A 22,402-nucleotide genomic window follows, 5' to 3' on the forward strand; every position below is an offset into this window, starting at 1 on the left:
TCCCAGTAGACAGTATTTAGGTCTGCAAAAGAGAGCAATTTATTGCCGTAACCCGGGCGTCAATGCAGCCCCCAAGTGTGGCTGCACTTTGCTCTTATCACAATTCCAGCAGTAACATGCTCCTGCACAATGGTTTTTATTAGCAGAGAGCACTGCTCCTACTCGACATCTTTTACAAGCGGCTTATGAAGCACTTCACAAACCTGAACTCTTGCGGCCACTGCCCTCACCGGGAATCCGAGAAACGAAAAAGGGGCTCTCCGAGATTGCCGCCCCCAGAGCGGCGGCCTAGGCCGCGCCGGCCCGGGCTGTCCCTGCTGCCGCTGCCGGCAGCCGCCAGCAGAGAGCGCCCCGCGCCTTCCCAGCCCTCGCGGCCCTTCCAGGCGCAGGGAGGGCTGTAGGAGCCTCCCTTCCCTTTTACTTCGTGGGAAAGTAAAAAAAGTCCTCGCCGTGGCTTACCAGGGTCTCTGTCCCCTGCCGCCAGGCAGCTCTGTACATCTTCCTTGCCGGCTTCTCCGCGCCGCTCCCTGAGACGCTCTGCGGCCCATAGGGAGAGGAGCCCCCAACGGGCAGAAGGCAGAGCGAGGGAAGGACTGACTGCCCGCTGATCCCACCGGCAGGCTGCTGCCCCGGGAGTGCCGCGTGTCCAGCTGAGAACGCTTCCATGTCTGCATCCACACGTTCTTTCAGCTCCCTACGGCGGGGAGGAGGACTGAGCGTCCTGCAGGGCCAGCTAGAAAGGCCTTCAGGGGTGCCTGAAACCCTGAGGGCAGCTGAATCAGGAGCAACTGAAAGTAGTCTCTTACAGGGCAGCAGTCCTACTAAAATAGAACTTCTATGAGACACATTAGACATGTTCTGGTCACACTTTCTGACACGCACTTATACAGAACATGGCCTGATTTCTTTTGTCAAGGTCAAAGATCTTGCTGTGTTCACTGAACCAGTGGACTTCAGCTAGAAGTCCTAACCAAGCTGCCACAAAAAAATATTTCAAAGACCTCCTTGCCCCTGTATGCAAATATTGCTTGGCAAAGGTTGAGAATTTCTCAGATGTTGCGTTCTTCATTTTTCCAGAAATCTGTTGGTTTTCTTTCCTTGTCAGACTGGTCAGAAAATCATGCTAAAGACAAGGCTAGGATTTTGTGGCTTGTACTCACCTCCCATTCATCATTACACAAGTTGGTGTTCTCAGCCATGTATGATCCCTCCTACTGCAGCAGTCTACTTCCCAGCTGCCTGGCAGGCCACAATCTGCTCTTCTCCCAGTTCCTGTCTGCCATTGAAAGCATATAACATTGCAATCTGACAGCCATGCAAGCTGCCAAAATCCTACCCAATGTGAGCCAGCACATCCTGAATTCAGTGCAGATCTTATTGGCTTCATCCAGCATGGATCAGAAATCCTCTCCACAGCTGAAAATCCTTTCCGAGTCAAGGGGTTTTTGCCACCATCTGAGCAGCTCCCAGCCATCAGAAGGCTGTTCCCAGAACTGGTGCTTGGTAAGGGCAGTGACTGGAATGTGAAACAGAATCAGCTTTGGCACTCCAAAAGCCTCTTGGACCTGGCAATATCCAAGAGCTTTGAGTACATCTGAAGAAATCATAGTAGTGATGGGAGAAGCAGCTAGGTCCAAATTATTATGAGGCCAAGGAGATTAAAAGAGTACTGAAGCCAAGTGCCTGGGTCTGTCTTGGCAATAGCTTACTGCTTTCTCCTGCCTTTTTAAAAAACATGGAGGAAAGCTACCACGCATAAACAATTTTTTCATCGTCTCTCAGTTTCCACAGTACCTCACACAGCAAGAAGAAACCTCTCCATGGAGACCACACAGTCCTGAAGCACATTGTGGAAATGGCTGTCAGGCCTCATGAATAAAAAGTGAATTACAAAGTGCATCAGAGTATGATTGTATTGGCTAATAACCTACAAAGGGTTTCTGGTTTTATCTCAGACTATAGTTACAAAAAAATTCTCATTATGCCTAGCTCATCCTAAGGGAACACAGCAGGATTAGTCTCTCTGGGATAAGTGCAAGTGCTTTGTTTTACCCAGGCAAGAGAGAGCTGTGATTTGCATCTGGAAGGTTCTAAGGACAGAAGTGCCAAAGGGCTCAGCTGGGTAAGTGGTCCTTATCCAGAGCTTAACATCACTACTGTAAACCTAAAGGTTAAACAGTTCCTTGCTGATCAGCTGTCATTTGACTTCATTGTAACCCCTCCTATACCTACCTGGTTTCAGCTACGTCCTTGTGCCCCCATCACCTGGTAGTGTTCATCCCTGCTTTCCCTTCCTCTGCAGGGGGTTGTGAATATTCGCAAGACACTTGCTCAGAGCAGTGACATCCACAAGAAAGGGAAATGCTCTGAAGATCTAACCCAGGCCAAAAAGTGGAGCTGAAAGCCAGAGCACTGGGGGAAATCTCGTACATGGTGAGGGGTTAACAGGGTGCTCCCAGGGCATCACACTAGCTGGGAGCTCTTCATGCCTCTCAGCATCTCCCCACTTATTTTCCTATCACCTATCCTGTTCTTGATTACAAGGATTACTTGCAGGTCCTGCACCAAGGCAACTGTGTGTGCCTCAAACCTGCCATTTCCCTATGCTGTTTTTTTAAATTGGGTTTTCCATCTTCTCCAAGTGCAGCACAGGATTTGGTAATCCTGTTTCTCAGGTTTCTCCTTCCTACTTAACTGCTAGATGTTAGGTCCCCATCCCTTTCCCCACTGTAGGAGTTCTGGGATGCACGTCCCTGCATTGTTCCACTTCCAGTGGTTTTCTCTCCAACCTTTTTCCCATATGCATCAAAGTATCTGAAGACACTGCAAGACTGTTCAATAGGTTAGGTGTTCTCTGGGAGGAAAAGGAGCAGGTGGATGATGGAGACTGGACTTCATTTGAAAGAGGTAGTTGAAAGAAGCCTTTTCAGTTCTATGTCTTTCACTCTCAATCTTCCTCATGTGTGGGCTGCATGCAGTTCTGTCAGTCATTTTCATTGCCATTGGTTCCACTTTCAGCTGGAGGAACCCAATGCTCACTGAAACAGCAGTGGATAAAATAGAACCTAAAGGACAGTCACCAGGCTATAAATTCCCATCCCTGAGTCAATGCATATTTTAGGCCAAACGAAGGAGATCTGTCAAGAAAAGCTGGGAGAAAATAGAAGCTAAGCTAATATTCTGGTAGCTGGAATGCTTCCCTGGAAGATGCAATATCAAATCCCCTTGAAGAGAGGATGCAATGAAGCAGAGTCTTCCAGCATCCTGGATGAACTCTGTACCCACTGGGGTGTCTGTAGAAGAGAGGTAATATTGGCACATTCCCTGTCTCTCACTTTTCATCTCCCATGTTGTCTTCTTGCTGGAAACTATTAGGAGCCTTTGAAGTGGCCATGAAGTGCATGGACAAAAAAGGCTGAGCACATAAAAGCACCTGCTTATCCTACTGGACATCCATGAAGCAAGCTGCTTCCCCAAAGGATCCCTAGGAATATAAACTCACAGGATAATGAGTGGATGAATGATTAAAGGACAGGAAATAAAAGGTGGATATAAGGAGCAAACCTTCATGACAGAGGGAGTTCACCAGGGCAGTATCAGAGGGATGAGTGTTGAAGGCCATGATGTTTGGAACTTAGTAAATTACCTGGCAAATGAGTGAGTAATAAATGTGACAAACCTCCTGGTGGCATGAGGATATGCTGAGTAAAACAGGGGTTATCTGTGAAGAGCTTCAAAATAACCATATGCTACCAAATGACAAGGTGAGAAGACAGCAGGAAAACTGCAACCTGGACTGAAATTCAAAAGAAAGGACATGGGAAAAACACTTCTGACCTCATTATATCAAGATGGGCTCTTGGGCCTATTCTTAAAAATAACATCAACTTAGTTTATATTCCATAAGTTAGAAAATTAAGTGTTTGTGATGCTTTGGGAAGGGATAGTGAGCACAATGGAGAATGCACAATGGAGGGTAGCACAGCAGTACATCTGCATGCCAAAGACTGTGCACTTCTGGTCCTGCCATCTGAAGAAGGGCATAGCAGAAAGTACGGGGCTCAGAGAAGAGCAGTGGGAAAGATTTAAGAGTGCTTCCATACAAAAGGTAAGATTAAGGCCAGACTAAGATTGGAGACAACTGAAGGTGTTTATGTACAAACCTGAGTGACTCCTTTGGTCAAGAAGTCCCCAAACCAAACTGCTGCAATGTATTCTAGGGAAATAACTGTGTCTGCCTGCCTGTTCTTGGATCAGTACCTGGATGCCCAGTGCTGAACACTGAGCCAGACTGGCTTCCATCCCATCTGATACTACCAACCCCTGAGCTCAGTTGCACCCCAGATAGGGAGTACTGCTTCAGATCAACTAGAGTACTAGATCAAATAAACAAAATTATTTTAATAGGATTTATTCATGTCCAGATAAGGATAACAAAGATGTTTCAGTTAAATAAGAACTAATTTATTGATATATCAGTCTCAGAAATTAAACCAGAACTACTTCACAGCATAAGACAGGCCAGAAGCTTAACAACCCATGTCTCTATATTTTGATTTCTTTAAAAAAATATTTCAGAAGCAACCTGGTTCTGTCTGTGATGCTACATCATTCACTGAAAATGTGAAAACAAATCCACTAGAATTTTTTCATGCCAGAAGTGCAAGCACAGTATTAGGATTTAAGATGTATCTGCATGACTGGCTGATAAATTCCTTTAAAAGGCACTGAAGAGTTTGATTACCAAGGTTTTGTTTGGACAGACAGTGGATTGCTGTACATCCCACAATCTGCCTGTCAGCTTCAGATATGTGTTATCAGACCAGGACCACAGAGAACTTGGAGGAAAGTGGAAGACACTAAGATTAAGGTGTCCTCAGAAGGTGCTACTGATTTTGAATGCCTTGAGCTGTGAACTTACTGCAGGAAAGGATTTTTGTTCATGCCTTACCTACAAGGCTTGGATGTGTCTGTGTGCAGAGTAGCAGTTACATGATGAACGCTGGTGCCCTGAAGACTGGGTGTGCAGAACTACTGAACAGCCCAGTGCCTGATAGCAGGTCAGCCAGCCTTTCCTGAGCTCAGTCTGGAGCCTTGGCCCAGGACCACTGGAGCACAGAGCTGCCCCGTGCTCCTGGCAGGCCTGCCAGGTTTGCTGCCATCTGGGTACCCCACCTGCACCAGGCCCCTGGGGAGATCTCTGTTCGACTCCATAGCCAGTCCTGTGGTACCTTTGAAAAATCTAGGCCAGTTTTCTCATTTTGCAACCTTTTCTCAGGTCCCAAAGGACTCAAATTCTTCTGGTTTCTTTCCCAGCCCAAAGAGATGCACTACAGAAAGCATGGCCCCTTCCCTTCAAACCTCCTGTTTAGAACTAAAGCTATGATGGGGAAACATTACTGGTTTTCCCCCTCATGTGAGGACAGAGGTGAAGTTCAGAAGCCAGCAGAAATTCAGCATTTAACCCACTTCAGCACCTTTTGAAACTGATCCAGCCTTTATCTGTGCATTTAGACACTGTCACTTGATATTTTCAAATCTGCCCTCCATAAAAGCCCTAAAAATAGTCTATTTTAGAATAGACTACACTGAAAGTATTCCTTGAACTCTCTCCCCTGCTCTCAACACCTCATGAAGCTTAAGTAAAATGTTCTGTTTTCCCACAGGCATGCTCTAAGACTACTTGGCCACTTCCTACTTGAGAAATTTCAGTGAGAGAGAGAGATTAGTGTACACTTACACACAGTTTCGTTCTGTCTCTCCCTTTTCTGGTCATGAAATGGTTGGCATCTCACACCAAGCAGCCCTGGTTTTTCCTGTTCTGCTGGCCCCTAGATTGCTGGGAAAACACCTCAAGGGCTCTTGTCCAGGACTGCTGCAGCTCCTCCAGTGATTGTTGTGTGAAGAACTTGTCTGCCTTTTCTTGACCTCAGACAGGGATGGTCTTTGCCTGCTGGTACCTTTCTCTGAGGCACTTCCCATCATTTCTCCCCACTCCAGCCACAAAGACAACAGGATGCAGGTTGCAAGCCTGAGACTGCAAGACTTGGGGATGACATCTTACAGCAGACCAGAGGCCCACACTACATGCTGTGATTCCAATGACTCTCCCCTATGTAAGCTATGTCCCATATTTTGACTGTCTAATAAAGATGGCTCACTTAAAAATCAAATATGGCTAAAAACTGCAGGGTTTTAGTGGAGAACTGAGATCTAACTGCAAAATCAGACCAAACAAATCAGAGCTGTGCAACTAATGCTCGTTTGAGTGTTGCTTTTAGGCCAGGGAAGCATTGAAAGAAAAATCACAAAGAGAGACTCACATTTCCATGCTATAGGTGTAACCTCATGGAGGCAATTCCTTGTTTGCTTGAACAGTTAGGGGAACACAGTGCAGCTCACACATATTTGGCCTCCATGGGGGACTTTTCTAGCAGACTAGATCAGCTAGAAAACTTCACATATGCAAAATTCTCCAATTTCAACAGCTCTAAATATGGCAGAACACAAGCAAGCAGGAAGAGGGAAATACTGAGTGGGCAAGAAGCCAGTTCTATGTACTCCTCTCTGCCCCTTCTTTTTCCCCAGGCTGTGTGTTGAGCCTCACCTGAGGAAGAACGTAAAGCAGAGGATGTCACAAAACAATCTACTAGTCAATAATGTTATTGGGACTTGTAGATGGTGGTGACTGACCAGTCTACTAATGTGAAGCATAACATGGAATAATGGCTTTTGTCAGATGCTTGTGCACAGCTTGAAAACACCTAACCTTTTCTAAAAAATTAAGGTGCTACAAAGAATGATAAAAGCAAATAGATGTACACTTATATTATCCCACTATTAGGATCAAATGGCATGGGTCATGGAGGAAACAAGAATGAAGTGTCCCCAATCCCCCATCCATGCAATGCCAGCAGCAGAAGCTGGCACTACAGAGGTCTGGGCTGCTGCTCTGGGCAAAGCTGGACTGAGCCAGAAGCTTTGTAGGAGGAAAAGCCAGGCAAGCACACAGGGATTGTTTCTGCTGTGTGTGGGCAGACACCTCCCAGGCGTTATCCCTGGCACATTGCAATTTGGGCATGACATAGCTTGTTCCTTCCATACAGCAGAAGTGATCACTGAGCCTCCCAGCTCCTGCTAAACAAACTCCTTATGGATGTGAGATAGAAAGAGATGCAAACGTGCCTTGGTTCCTTTCACAAAACAAGTGTGCAGTCAAGCTCTTCAATTTTCAATTCAGCCAAGTTCTTCAGTTGCTTGACGCAGTCTTGCCTTTCAGCTCAGCCACAGGCAGACACAGCTTTGCTGCCAGGACCATTGGAGCAGCCCCTCTTCCTGCATCAGATCCCAAGAGCAGAACAGTGGTCAGCAGCCACCAGACAAAGTGAACAAACTGCCAGAAAAGTGCAGGAGAGGTAGGGGAAAACAAGAGGAAAGAACGGAAATAAGCTTTTAAACAGCTCTAGGACAATTCCCCGGTTTTTTGCCCCTGTGGTGTGAAATCTCGTTTTAGTTACTAGTTGGTGGCATTTGCCACTGTCACAACATGAGGTTAGGAAACTACATTTAGTCCTAGTCCTGGAATACATCCTTGTTTCAGTCTCTGACTTCTTTGCATGCCAGCAGCTGAGAGGCTTCTTCAGCTGCCAGGAGCATCCTCTGCCCGCAGCTGTGGCTCCCCAGCACGTGTGTCCTTCTTGCAGGCAGCACAGAGTGAAGGACAACCAGGGGGCTCAATCTAGGCCCTGAATCAAGCATGAATAAGCAGTACCAAGTACAGAAAAAATAAATCCCTAGAAATTAATCAGAACTGGACTGTAGGAAGTTGATTAGTGGAGTGGAGCAAACAGTACTTAGCATCCACCAAGCTGCAGGCTTCTCCTTCCTGCCAGGCTCACCAAAGGGAAAACGGCAAATGTGGGTGCTCTGCTGCTGGCTGCAGACAGAGGACATGCTGTGGACTTTCATGGAGGGTACAGACTCCTGTGTCAGAAGCTTTTAGAATGTAGGCAAAACACAGCCTGCATCTGCTGCTGAGGTTACATCTTTCTTCTAATAACCCTGAAAATAGAAACCAAACTAATGCTTTGCCTAGAAAGACTGTGCATCTCCATGCTCAAAGATTTTCTTCAACTCAACTAGGTAAAGTCCAGAGCAACTGGCTGGACAAGAGACATCCTGAAGATCCTTCTAACCTGAGTTACCTTGTGAGAGTTCATAAATTCTGCAGCCCCCAGCCCTGCAGTTTGGTAAGGATGTACAGATTACTGCAGCACACTGGTTTTACTTCCCATAGGAGTTCTTTAATTGTCCACACTTTGCTGTGCCACAGACAGCCCAGTCCACTTTAAATCACTGACACAAAACATTGGGGAAAACACAAGTAGGTTGTGATACTTAGAAATTACCTTCTGAAAGGAGAAAGGTCCATCTATGCAAACACAGGAAAAGCTGATCAGAGGGACTTGCTTCCTGAGACCTTACTTACTGAGAGGGGCAAAACCCTAAAAGGTGCCCAGCAGCTCTGTCTCCTCAAAGCTGACTGATTCCTCAGGCTGCTGCTGTAGAAAGTGTGAGAGGATCTGCCTCTCCCAAACAGTGGCTGCAGCCAGTCTTCCTTACAGAAAGGAGACTTAAGTGGCTGCCATCAGCCACAGCCTGTCTTGGGGCTCCAACAAGTTCAACTCAAACTCCCAGCCCCACTCCCCTCATGGCCAGCCAAAGCTGCTGGGGGAAGGGGATCTTACTGCAGAGCTCTGAATATGTCTATGAGCTTCTTTTCCCCCTAGTATTTCCTTAAAAAGCCCAGTAAGGATTTCCTGACCACTGCCATTATCAGGAAGAGGTGAAGGCATCTGTACAAGCCTCATCATCTCATTGCTCAACTTGCCTCCATTAGTAACTCCCTCAGCACAGCCCATGTCTGCTCCTGTGGAGAAGGGACAGTACCATCTCTCTTCCAAGGAATCCAGCTTTGGATGCCATACCAGCAGATAAACTGCAACCTCCTGTTCCCCTGCTGTGTTGCAGCAAAGCAAGTTGCTCACATACAGGACTAACAGCATGCTGAATTGTCTGCCAGGAGAGAGCTGACTGCTTAAAAAGAGGATTTGTTAGCTGTCAGCCCAAAGGAAGGCACTGAGAGATGAGAGAATTACATAAAGGTTTTAGAAGCAAACCAGTCAATCCTCCCAGGCTGTGCCTGGTTTATGGGGACCTTTCCCTCAAAGAAAGAACTGGGGAAAAGGCTCTCACACTACTTGTTCGCTGAGTTGGAACACACCTCCCACAGAAACAAGAAGCTATCATACAGTAACCACACTTTCAGATGAGTGAAACCTGAACGTTTCACCCCATCTCCTCTCCCTTAACCCCATAACAAGCTCCCCCAGGCCCTTTCCCACCAGCCTCTCCCCTCACAACCCCTGCTCCCGTGTGCCTCACAGCTCATTGCTAACCACACCCAGTTACCACCCTCTGGCCTGTTAGCCCTGCCCAGCACCACTTTTGGGAAGAGTATTATCCATCATGCAGGCTGCAGCCCCTCTGTGGTGACATCCCCACACCCTGACTGGGGGATTTTGAAAGAAAGTAGATTGCTGCTGCTGCACCAGCCACATCCAGCTATCCAAAAATTTGTCACAGGGAAACAGCATCTTTGCACTGGAATGTAGACAAGGAATAGTAAATTGTTTCCAGAACATAAAACATGGGAGAAACAGGAAGGTTGTCCTTATTACCCACACTGCTCCCACAGCCACCCACCTTCTGCTGAGGCCAGTCACTGCTCCAGCTGCAAGGAGATGCCTGCCAGGTGGATCCTGCCCTGGTCTAGCCTGACCTAGCACTGTGTGTGGTGGAGTGTGGGAACCTCTAGCATGAATTCATTATGAATGTGGACAGGGCAACTCCTTGACCTGAAGGAAGCTTTCTCCTTCAGCTCAGCTACCAGGATCCAATTACAAATGATAAGACAGCATCTAGTTTTCTTTCCAAGATTCAACCTCAATTTTTCATCAGATGTTTCTATTTATTCTTGCTGCTTCACAGCTCTCTTGGTCCAGTAACTTCATGCTAGAAAGAGATGAATTTTCTTTCCCCACATGCCTTGTAGGGATTTATTCAGTGAACTGGAAGACACTTTGCTGCAGACTGACCTAGTTCCACATTTTTAAGTTGTGTGGAATGCTGATCCAGTGGGCCAAAACCACATCTGTTCAAAACACTTCCAAGGTCATCTCCCAGGTGAATGATGGAGATCTGGAAAACAAAACAAATGGATTATTTGCCCCACCCTCCCAAACCTAAAACCTGATGTTGCACACTTGCAGGTTTGGCTCTGGGACGCTTAAAGTTCTGTGTGCCCTTAGGCAGATGAGCTAGGACAGTTTGGTTTTCACCTAAATTAGCTTCAGTCCAAGTCAGTTCTAAAATCCTGATAAATTTTTAAAAAACCCACTGCCTCTCCTTTATAACACTCTGGTGAAGCCCGGAGCAACTGTTAAAGGTAGCAAACCCTAGTAAACGGGGGAAGAAGATAGATTTGTGCAATGATACAAGTAAAAAGACAAGGGATTAAGTGTTTTTTACTTACCAAGTAATGGCCTTCAAAGGGATAAAAATTAGGAATCTAATAGAGAATGGAACTCCTGTATCCATAAGTACTGAGAAAAGTGGTACATGAAGAAAACAGGAAGAAATGGACACTCTGGAAAGTCTTAACAAATCCAACAAAATCAGAAAATGGTTTAGAAGAACCTTTAAAATGAGTTTTATTGTCAGAATTTTACAAGTAGCCTTCAGTGGCATCATACAAGAAGAACTCTGTTGCAAAACTCTAATAAATAGTCTGCCCCAAGTCCCAAAATATTTTTTGAAATAAAATAAAACCAAACTTAAAAATAAAAGAGAATAAAAGCAAGACTTCAGGATGCTCAGAGATGTTAGCAATATTTCCCATTTACAAATAATATCAGGCATCATATAAATCTCCTTCATACAAGTCATTAAAAAACCCAAGACATTCTAAACCTTTACAAAAGCACTCCAGAAATAGTTCCAAAGAGATCCATTTCCATGACAAAACATTAGAGAAGAACTCCATGGGGATTAGCATCACAAATGAAGTTTGAGGTTGAAGTGTAGTGTGCAGCAAGATTAAAGATCGTGAAAAAGGGATTTGAAGAAAGCATGGAAGTCTTTGACAAGACTGTGCCAGTGATTTTAATCTGTTTATTTGAGAATGTGATAAAAGGGGAGTGAGAGGATGCTCTCGAAATTAACCCCCAAATACACTGCACTTTATGGAAGGCAATATTTACTAAGGTAGTAACTAGATCCTCAGAAGGGAGTAGAAAAGGTTTCTCAGCACACTGCACAGTTCAATGCCTGTGCAGACCCGGTGCTTAAAAGCTGTATTTTGACACCTAAAAGGTATTTTCTGTAGAGGTAACATGTTGTGGCAAGTTAGCTGTTCCTTCAAAAAACAAGAAATCAACTTTGCTGGCATGAAGCAGTTTGGGAAATCTCGTGAGAGACAATTTCACTTGGGGACTCAGGATTTCAGAGCTCCAATCCTGTCCCAGTGCTTTGAAAAATACACTTCTCTAATTCCCCTTTACATATTCCTCTATCTTCCATAGTAAAGGATTTATAAGATCTTTCATGCAACAAAACACAACTTGAATAAACTTTTCTCAAATCTGCTGTGATTTGAGAAAGCAAGGGAAACAGAATGGGAGGGCAGGTACACAGTGGTAGTTTGTGTGGTTTTTCATGGTAACATTTCAGGGGGGAGAAAAAAAAAAAATCTTAATCTCTTTACAACTTCAGCTTAAGTCTCCTGCACATATGCAAGCACCAGACTCCCCTGGAAGGGGGCAGGGTGCTGTACTTAACTGAGCACTGTTGCTGGATTGCTGATGTCTCAGCCTGCCTGATGTTGTATGAACTGCAGCATGCCTAGTTTTGCTGTTTGTAAAGGTACTTGCAGCCATTGTTTCCACAGGAAACAAAGGCCACCAGAAATGCTAATGCAATCGATGTGTGATAATATGCCTGACCCATGGCTCACCTCTCTAGTCTCTCTCTAAGCTGTGATGCTGGTTGTACTGTACCATACACTATGCACACGCGCTCTCTGCAATGTATGGGAAAGTAGCACTAGTAACCAAGCGCAAATTGCTAAGGAGACACCTAACACATTGCATTACATCCCCCTGTCTGTGGCATACTTCAGAAAACAATGTTAGAAGAGCAGTAAAGTAAACATTTCTTTCTAATTTTCTAGATGTCATAATATTTGCCAAAGCTGCAAGGAAAAGCAGATTATCTGAAACAGAGAGAAAGGAGTTAATGGAAACAGAGGCAGATGGAACAGCAAGCCTGATCCTGGCCTCCAAATCATTTTGTACATAACAGATAAAGAGACAATGTGCAAAAAATAGACATTCACATTTTAGCAGTTAAACTTTTATTTTTTTATTTTACCTTTTTAAAATTATTTACTTTGTTTTTTCTACAAAAGGCAGACATTGATTGTTGATCTGCAATTGTTCTGAGTGCGCGCAGAGATGCAAAAAAGGGTTATTGGAGGATGAAGAACAGGGAATTGCTCTGACTATACTTTCACATGTCATAATTAAGGTGGCATTAAAGCTTAAGTCCCAGTAATAATATTCATAACAGATAGTTTCCTTCCCCGTACACCGTTCTCAGTTCATATCAATTGTGTTGAAAACCCATTCGGTGAATTTCTTCAGCTTTTCAGTTGCATTCTGGGATTCCTCCTGTAACCTCAAGTTGTCTTCCCGCAAATGTTGCACTTCAGCCTGAAGGCTGGCCTTGTCCTCTTTTTCCTTAGGCACAAGGAAAAATACAGATCTTAGCAGAAATTTCCAGTCATGCTTCCTATCTATCTAGAGCAGCAGGAATCTCTTAAGAGAGCATAAGTCTTGTTCTTTTTAAGGATTTTATGTGCAGTAACACACGGGTTTACATCCAAGGGACATTAGTGATGTTTCCTTGCCCATGTTTTGATTGCATGAACAGGATTTTTTTCTATTAGATCCCAATACAGAAGCTGACTCCCTAGGTGGTCCAATAGAATTGGCAATGAGCTGTTCTGTATGTACAAGTGCTGATGGTTAACTAAGTAAAGGGCAGGGAATCTTCCTGCAAACACTTTCCCAGCTCAGAGACTTCATCTCACTACTGCAGAGCCTTCTTGGACCAAGTAAGCATTAAAACAATACAGGAAGTTTCCACAGCAGAAATTACAGGTTTAGATAACACTGCCAACTTTTCATCAGCAGGATACATTTTTATGGACTAACTTCAAGCCTTTTGCAGTGTCACCTGAATTAGGAGTGGAGGTACTGTGAATCACCCTCCTAATTTAAGCAGAGGAATCAAACGCCTACAAATTCAGACACCCTGTCCCAGCCATGCATAATTAGAAGCCTGAGAAAAGTAGCAAAGAAATGTCTTTTTCTCATACCAGGATGAGACTGTCACAGGCTCAGGCATGGCAAAGCAGGATTACACAGTTATTAGCACCACCAAGCACCAACTAAATACATGTCATATAAATCCTTCTGTAGATGAAATGCTTACCTTCCTTAGATCTTCTTGCAGCATCTTCAGCAAACCTTCCAGTTGGTCCACTTTAGAGGCGAGAGTTGGAGGGGATTCTTTACTGTTGAAAGCAGGAAACAAGAATAGGTATCGATATGATTTCACATGGGGTTGCTAGAAGCTTTGTCTATACCAAGTGCCTTTATGAAGGTATGCATTTGTGTGCACCAAGGGGTCACAAAATAAACATAATAAAGAGTATATGGAACACATGCAGCACATTAAACAACAGAGCAAATTCAACTCATGATTACTTGGGGTCATCCCATCACTTGACTTATTTCTACTTGAATTCACTGTATATGCCTTGAATTAACCATTGCTTTGGACAGTTTCATGAACATCTCAGACAAGAAAAAACCTGCAGAAAGATTCAACTGGACTTACAATTCTTTTATTTTCACCTCCCAACTCCATCTTCATGAGAACTTCTGAAGAGTTACTGCATGAAGCCTGGAGATGGCTTCCAAACGAAGACATCCCTACTCTTTCCCTTGGTTTGTAGCTGGGAAAGCCTGCACATCTGGTGTATTTACTTACCCTGTATAAGGCTTTATCTGTGCAGTAAGCTGGTCCTCAGCCTGATCACTGCTGGAAGCAGCGCTCACAGGTCTGTGATTTTCATCAGCAGCAGCAAAGAATGAAGCTCGCTGAACTGAGAAGACAAACATACAGAGAAAAACAATGGCAGCAGTAATGATTATTTGCTCATGCATAGCATAACAGCTACACTGCAGCACTTCAGCAATTTCAGTCTGTTTCAAGCAAGGTAAAGTGATGATATGACATACCAATGTCCACTTGATGGAAGCAATCTGGCAGTGCAAGTGTTGGCACCAGGTTTGCCACTGTACTGGAGTCAGGAAGTACTGGCTCTGGCACAAGCAGCACTGTGCAGATCATCCTGGGTATGACTGCATGATACCACCCAATAACTTAGCAACTATATTTTGCTTCTTTCACTCTATAAAGAATAGCTTTATCTTGAGGAAAGAAAAGCTCACTGTGTGCAATTTGACCAATGTAATTTTTCAGAACCTGAAATTTTTTCCTTAAGTTTTATAAAACATTTTCAGATTGAAACATGAAACCTCTTTTCTGCCATTTGTGTATTTCTTGTCCTGTAACTGTTCAAATGTTCTTACACATCTCTAAAACACTGTCACATGGTGTGACAGACAGCAGTATAAAAACCTTAGCTTAATAAATTAACCTCAGCAGCTGTTGGGCTCTCACTGGAAACAGAAGAGTATTGTCTTTTTCTGTTTGGCAAATTTTTATACTACAGGTTGGTGTACCTCAGGCATCCAGGCAGTTTTTCTTTCAGCTGGTACAGATACCACAATTTGTAACTTCAGGGGCTTGTGCTGAGGACACCAATCAGTGGTGGAGAGGAGGTGTTCAGGATCACAAATCAGAATTTAGGTTCCATGGTATGTGTCAATCCCTACTGGCACCTGCCAGAGACTGGGATACTGAGACAGACAACCAAACACCAATGGAATTATACTGAGATCCTTCTCCAAGTCAAATTTGAATGTATTTTTATAGTAGTTAGATGAAGCTGCCAGCTAACACATTACTCCAGCTTTTCTTCATCTGAGCTGTCAGTTTGTTATCTTGACCACAGTGACTGTGTTCACACTTCTGAAGAGAAACACAAGTGAGTCTGGGGCCTACCAAGTGAGGGATTCAGGTTAATGAGGACAGTCAAATAAATCTCACAAAAAATGAGGGGATCCTTTAAAGAGAAACTGCCAACCAGAAGGAAATGTGTTAAAACCTGAGTTTCACCCATATGTGGTGATGAAAAAAACATCCCTACAAATTCATTTTCTCTTCAGGGCCATTGAATACTCTTCTCAAAACTGTACAGCTCAAATATGAGCCAAGCTGCTCCTACAACTCCTGTGGCAACAGAGCAGAGGACACGAGTACTCTGAACACTCAGAGACACTCACTGTCCTAATGATATCTAAGGCTACTACCAGAGAATAGCCAAGAAATCAAATTACTTCACAGACTTCAACTATGTTGAATAACGTCTAAAAGATTCAAGATAAGTGAAAAAACACTTCCATGAAAGTGGGACATCATTAATGCAGATACAAGGAATGGGCACTTCTGTTTCACACACTTAGAAGATTTTTCCATTGGATTCTAGTATCCTGCCTGTAGTAACACAGTAGTAACATAAATTCTCTTCAGTCTAAACTGCATTTTAAGTTTAAAGTTCAAATGTATCTAGACAGTTTGCAGTTCTCTTCAGTTTACCAAGAGTCATGGAAATGGAAAATGCCATAGGATGAAACAACACTTACATGCAAATCTACATCTTCAGGGTATGCAGAGGCAATGAAAAAGTATTTACCAACAAGGTGTATTTCCCAAATTATCTTGTAGCAAACTGCAGCTGCGCAAGATGTCCTTCTCACTAGTGCAGTAAGCAAGCAATCTTTAGTATGCTTTTCCCCTACTATATGACTTTATTTTTGCACTTTTGTGCCCTTTCCCAGACCAGCTGCCTGCAACTGTTTTACATGAAATGAAAAGTGACCAGTTTCACAAAGATTTGGCCAAACCATACCACTGAGGAATTCCAGTATGAAGAAATGGTATCTGACTATTACATACGAAGTTTCAGGCTCTTGACATTTGAGTCAGTATTTTAAATGAGTTTAAGCTTCAGACTAAGAAGAAAATTAAGAACAAAAAAACTAAAAGTCATGATTAAAATAAACCCAAACAAGCACAAACCCCACAGTCCTTAACGAAGTGTGCACAAAGACCAGCTTCCTAAGTGTTGTACTGTGAAAACTTACCTTCAAAAGCTTTGGCAGCATCTACCAAGTTTGACCAGTCCAGATCAGAGGCAGAATCAGGCAACGGCATAAGACCAGGGTCTGGCATGGGCTGCCGTCTTTGCTCCTGGATATCTGTGAGGGAGCTGTCCGAGGCAGAAAACTCTCCTGGAGCAATGCAGAATAGATTATAAACTCCATAAAAATACCTGAAAATTCCTTTCTTAATATATTGAATACCCTGTTCTTAACTTTTCTGGCATAGCACTTTTCAAAATCAGCCAAAATTCAGAAGAATGTTTGATCAACTACAGTTCACCAGATACAGCCCCTCACAAAGCAGTTTTCTAAAGCCAGCACATTCAGCTCCTTTCTAACTTGCCTTAATCTTTTCAGCTGAGTGCCCCTAAAAAACCCAAAAACCAACCCAAAACTGTGAGTTTTTTTCCTTCCTCTTTACAATCTTGTAAACCAATGGAGCTGAATTAAGCCTACCAAGATGAATCAGAACAAGAAAACCCTTAAAATTACTTCAGAGCATTGCCCATCTCTCAGCAGTTTAGTGAAACCTTCAGATCTTTACTAAAAAATAGCCACACCTATCTGCTGTAAGCTGTTACACGGCTCACTATGAAAAACAGCATTGGCAAGCTTGAAAGAAGGATTCAAAATCCCTGTAATTTTTGCACAAATTAAAATAACAGAAGTGAAGCACTTAGATTTTCACCACTAATTAGGGCAACACCAAACTTTCAACCAAGAATTACCTACTTTATTTCAGTTTACTGGCTGGACAACCAAAAAATGTGCAATGCCTGGTCACATGTGTGAGCTCAGAAGCAGCAACAACTTCCTTTCTCATGCCCTCTGTCAAGATGTAAAGAAGTTTTGAAAACTTTGTAGGCAGTATTAGAAGAGAAAGATGTGAGAAGATGGACTGGGCAATTGGGAGGAAGCTGCTGAGAAGATAAGGGAAAAGAGTCTGCTTGGATCATACAAAACAGAAAGACAGTGTGACAGGCAGGATACAAGCCCAAAATGCCTGAGTTGTGTTGTTTATTTCCCCTTCCCCCCCCCCTTTTTTTTGATAGCCTAATAACCATGTAACTTCAATAACTAAAATAATTCATAAAACTTCAGCTAAATCATATTGCTGCCTGGGGAACAGTGACCAGAAAAGCTACACTGCATTCACTTCTTGGCTCAGAAATCTTGATTTTTTTGTGTCTGCGTGTATTTACTTTTTTTTAAATGTCATTTTGTTACATTTTATTTTGTTACATTCAGTATTATTAACACTGAGGATTCTTGGCTTAGCTCTCGAAAGGGTTATTTTGGAGGTTGTTAACATGAAAATATTTCCAAATAGTGAAAAGACACATGCAATTAGATGAAACCTAAGTATTTGAAAAGCTACCTGTTTTAAAAATGTTGGATTGTTAAGGCAGATAAACAAATGCGAGCATTTTTAGCTCAACATATTTCCTCTAAAAAAATGGATGTGCTCTGGAATCTTTGAATTTAAAGAATTTTGAGTAACTGGAAGCCAACAAATGCTTGTGATACTAAATATCTAGCTTATTTAGTCCTTTTCTCAGCAAAGTGTGTGTGGGAAGACAATTTGTGCGCCAATCAAATAGCTGGTCCTTTTATCATGCAGCTCCTACGTTTTATAGAAAATGGAAAATCTTGTTTTGTTGACAGAGGTAGAAAGGTTATGAGCTAGGAGGAGTTATCAGTTTAGGGTGGAAGAGAACATGATAACAAAAGAAGGTTTTGCAGTTTTCTATTTGGAAAATACAGCATTTAAATGAAAAGAGACAAAGTGCTGCTTTCCACTTGTACTCTAGTGGCATCAATAATCTTCTGACCCGAAGCCCTCAGAAACCAAATCCTCCATCCAGTTACAAGCATAACCAAGTCTACAAAGTTATTTTAGTGCATCTAAAAAATAGAAATGAAAAGAGCTCAGTTTCCTAACTCTTATGCAAGAAACACGTTATACAGACACAACAGCTCAGGAAAATGTCAGGTTCAACACTGAAAACTGATGCCTGGTGATCACAGTCAGATGAAAAGAATTTAAAATAGATTTCTTCACCAGCCTTCACTGTCAAATGCATCCTGTGTAGCTAAATACAGACTGTGCTTAGGGCCCACTATAGTGAGTTAAATCTATTGATAGCCTTGCATTTTCCTCTTGAAACATACTAAAACATGAATAAATCAGAGCAGATATGTACTTCTTCAGAAAACATTGCAGAATCCTACCCTGAGATCTACCTCTATTTCTGGAAAACACACTCAGTTATGAAGTACAGTGGGAACCTGTGAAAATTCCATTTCTCACTGTGACATTCACGTGCAGCGACACACAACCCGTCAAATAATCAGACTGAGACTTTTCAGTAAACTAATGGGAGAAAGCTGAGTGTCTTCTTGACAGCACTTAACAAATAACTTTTTCTGGTTAACTGTGTGACTAAAATAAGTAATTCATGTACTGTAAAATAAATTTGGTACGGGAATTAATTTAAAAACAATTGAACATTTGGCACAATAAAAGCTGTATCTGGTATAGCTGTGTATCTAAATATCACTACTATTTACCCACTTCTCTATCATTTTCCTAATCAAATTTTGTTCCTGGAATCCCACAGTAAGGAACTGACACCTGAAGTTCTCTCTGGTAGATAACCAAGCATACATTATTTGTCCATTGGTCTAACTGATCTAGGTGACTCTTGGAAGAAATGAGAGAAACTTGCAGCCAGTGAGGCAAATTTCTGTGCTCCCTCTACAAGGCAAATGCATGACCAGTCATGCCATCTTACACCCACTGAAGTGAGGGAAAAAAATTAAATTCCTGTCCTTTTTTACATTTTCAGTCATGTGACTGGACTCTCCTCATCAGAGCAAAATAAAGATGGAACTACCAATTGCTGTAACAAACATTTTCCCCCAAGATGATTCATAAAGAATTCCTCTGGAAGTCAAAAAATGGGAAATCCACTTACCATGTAGTGATTTCATTCCCAAAGTATAGGATGGTCTCCGTAAGGGCAGTGACTTTGGGAGAGAAGGGTAGGTGCTGGTGAACAGAACATCATTTGGCATGGCTTGGTCCAGGAGCGAGGCCCGCGAGGTGAAGAAGTGGTCCCTTTGACCACTGTAAATACTCTCATCTGACAAAGTCCTTTGCAAGGCACGCCTTGTGGTAGGAGTGCTGGGAAAGGGAGACTGACAGGACAGAGTGTGTGACTATACATTCATAAACACAAATAAAAAGAAATGAGAAAAAAAATAATCAATAAAGAAACTTGAAATAATTTTTAATTTTATTTTTTTTTAAGTGAGAAACCAAGTGTTTACATAGCATTTTTTCAGAGTGGACAGGAAAAAGAACTGAAGGAGCTGGCTTTTAAGGAGGTTATAAGTAGGTAACATATATAGATTTTTTTTTTGCCTATCTCACACTTTTACCTTTAAAACTCTTCAAACTTCTGGAGTGGAAATCTCAGGCAGCCCTTGCTGACTCCAGAGCTGATATGTAGCAGAGAAATGGATACAGAAAGAGCCTGAATGCTGCACAAACCAGAGTTCCCCCGTTGCACAGTACTGGCCGCCTTATTGCAGGCCCCGCACCAGCAAATGCCAGCTAATTAGAAATCTCCTGTTACTGAACAACAAGGAATACCCACCACTGCTGTGGGTCTTCAGAAGTATTTGACTCAAAAGCACTCCCATGAATAAGAGAGCTTGTGTCTTACCTCCACCATCAGCCCAGCTTCCTCTATGCCCCATACAGGAGAAAGCAGTGCTGGGGTAGCCAGGAGTTTTGCACTCTCAGGCCAGTGCCAGAGAGCTGCTATCATGACCATTCCAACCAGCAGAGACTCTGATTTTCATGAAGCCTATAGCAACATAGCTGTCTTTAAGATATAACATTTCTTTACCGTTTGGTTGAAATTTGGTCAAAAATTTTTTTGCTGTAAGACTTCTGTAAAATGAAATCTAATTCATACAGTGGGCAGAATTAAGTTGGTTTTAAAATGCCATTTTAGTTTTAAGATGCAATTTATTGGTGTGACAGAATGTTTTTAACTTGCTGAAATTTATCAAAAGTGTGATCAGGAAATAAAGATCGGGGTAAGAACTGATTCATTAATCCCACAGCAGAAAAACAGCAAACTTGGGAAGATATTTTAGAATGCGAACAATTCTCTTGCTCAAAACAATCAACAGGAGGTATTTGCATCACTCATGTCCCAGTTCCCCTCAGAACTACCACAAGCCTAAGAAAATGTTATCTTGCCAATAACAAAGCTTTTTTATCTCTGGCCTCAAATGCATCATCTTAAATAATCTGTGCATGGAAGCCACACTTACAAACTTTAACATGCCACTTCAGATTTTTACTAGCAAAAAATGAAGTTACAGCCCTCTCTTCTGCATGGTTGCTGTGGAAACAATGTGGGCTCTGGATGACAAGCACTGGCTGTACATGAAGACTAGAAATCAAGACATTTTCTTCTGGATTATGGATTCTAAAAATTAATACATGCACTTACTTATTCAACGTATTTTGAAACACATCAGGAAATGTTTCTAACTATTCTGCAAAAAAAATAGGCTTTAAGTTTAGGGTAACAGGATTAGTGAAGTATAAAAGTGTGCTTTTTGCAAGGAATTTCAGTACTGTCAGTAAGTCACTGTCTAGTGATGCAATCAGAGAAGAACAGTTAAAATACGTAAGACAACACTAGAGGATTTTCCATAACTCAGCAGTACTAAATGTTCTTTGCAAGTTGGCATATTAGTCTCTTTAAATCATCACACAAAGTTGTAATAATATTGCAGAGATTGTAATAATGAAACTTTTCAACAAATCGGTTCCCCAGTAATCAGCTACACAGAGATTATTTTCTGTCCATGGTAAGAATTCAGGGATTGCCTTGCATTTTATTTTCCTGCTATGGATGAGAATAGAAAACATCCTATCTCTCTCTTTAACCTACCTTAAAATTCTTCTGGGATTCAGGTGTTGGGCTATCAAGATCTATCAATTTCTTCAGCTCTTCTTCGACAGTGGACTTGGACGCTCGTTTTGGGGATGCCCGCAGGTCTCTTGCCGATGCCCGCAGCCGAGGGTGGGCCATTTCATTGCCATCACTCTGGTGACGTCTTAAATGAAATGGAACAGACACATTCAGGTCTCAAAACCCTGGGGCAGGAGGTATGAATGAAACAAGAATTATAGCACCCTCAAGTTTTTAAAAGAAAGTATCTAAGTAGAGGGCACAGAGGATGGAAGAAGTTTCACTACTATAGCAGAGACTCACCTTAGTGGATACCTGTGGAAGCACAAAGCTTGTTTAAAAGCATCAACTAGCAATACAATTAAATAATTGAAAGGTTAACGTAATACATTTTCCCAATAAGGGACTGAATCCGTTAAAATAACATGTATTCTATACAAACATAAAAACACATGTCTTCAGTAAGCCCATAAGCAGCAAATGACCAAGTTTCTTTAATATTTCAACTGGCTTTTTATAATGTAGTTATCACAAAGTTTCACCATTTCCTTTTGACAGTCAGCTATTGGTATCATCTAGGGATACTCTACCTGACTCAGTAACAGTCAAGGAGGTTTGAATAAATTACTTTGAAATAGGCTTTCTGAACTACTTGCTTTTTGAGTCATACTTAACAATATTTTCACCAGTAAGTTGTTTCTCAATTTCTCTTCCAAAAGAGACGCTTGCATATTGTAAAGCTGAGATATCTTGGCTTGCTTTAAGCTTTAAGCCAGTTAGACTGGATACTGGCAGCAATTTTAACAAGGCAACGTGGAATGCCAGCGTTAATGCACAACATGCACGGTACTACTACATGGATGAGAGGTTTAAGTAAAACTCAGGCTCTACAATAAGAGGATTTTTAATATTTGCTCAAATAGCATT

General features: G+C 42.4%; 1 protein-coding gene and 1 long non-coding RNA gene across 6 annotated transcripts in view; both read right to left on the reverse strand.

Annotated features, from left to right (window-relative positions):
• Window positions 1-1,387, reverse strand: part of LOC143694358 (uncharacterized) — a 43,637-nt gene extending 42,250 nt beyond the window's left edge. Inside the window, exon 1 of one of the 2 annotated variants that reach the window (XR_013182789.1) lies at window positions 1,161-1,387. This is a non-coding gene — a long non-coding RNA (uncharacterized LOC143694358). Of the gene's footprint in view, window positions 1-203; window positions 320-1,160 lie in introns of those variants that run through there. The other variant, XR_013182788.1, reaches the window with a different exon arrangement.
• Window positions 1,388-10,747: 9,360 nt separating this feature from the next.
• The window catches only part of SIPA1L1 (signal induced proliferation associated 1 like 1), a 201,207-nt gene continuing 189,552 nt past the window's right edge, over window positions 10,748-22,402 (reverse strand). For 3 of the 4 annotated variants that reach the window (XM_054635565.2, XM_077180271.1, XM_077180272.1), the window contains 6 exons: window positions 21,455-21,620; window positions 19,454-19,697; window positions 16,458-16,604; window positions 14,176-14,290; window positions 13,615-13,696; window positions 10,748-12,857 (listed from right to left, as the gene is read on the reverse strand). In XM_054635565.2, coding sequence (XP_054491540.1) covers window positions 12,714-12,857; window positions 13,615-13,696; window positions 14,176-14,290; window positions 16,458-16,604; window positions 19,454-19,697; window positions 21,455-21,620 — 898 coding nt within the window. In that variant the 3' untranslated portion in view covers window positions 10,748-12,713. The remainder of the gene's footprint in view (window positions 12,858-13,614; window positions 13,697-14,175; window positions 14,291-16,457; window positions 16,605-19,453; window positions 19,698-21,454; window positions 21,621-22,402) is intronic. The other variant, XM_054635566.2, reaches the window with a different exon arrangement.

Source organism: Agelaius phoeniceus, chromosome 6 (assembly GCF_051311805.1).
Source record: "Agelaius phoeniceus isolate bAgePho1 chromosome 6, bAgePho1.hap1, whole genome shotgun sequence".
NCBI lineage: Eukaryota > Metazoa > Chordata > Aves > Passeriformes > Icteridae > Agelaius > Agelaius phoeniceus.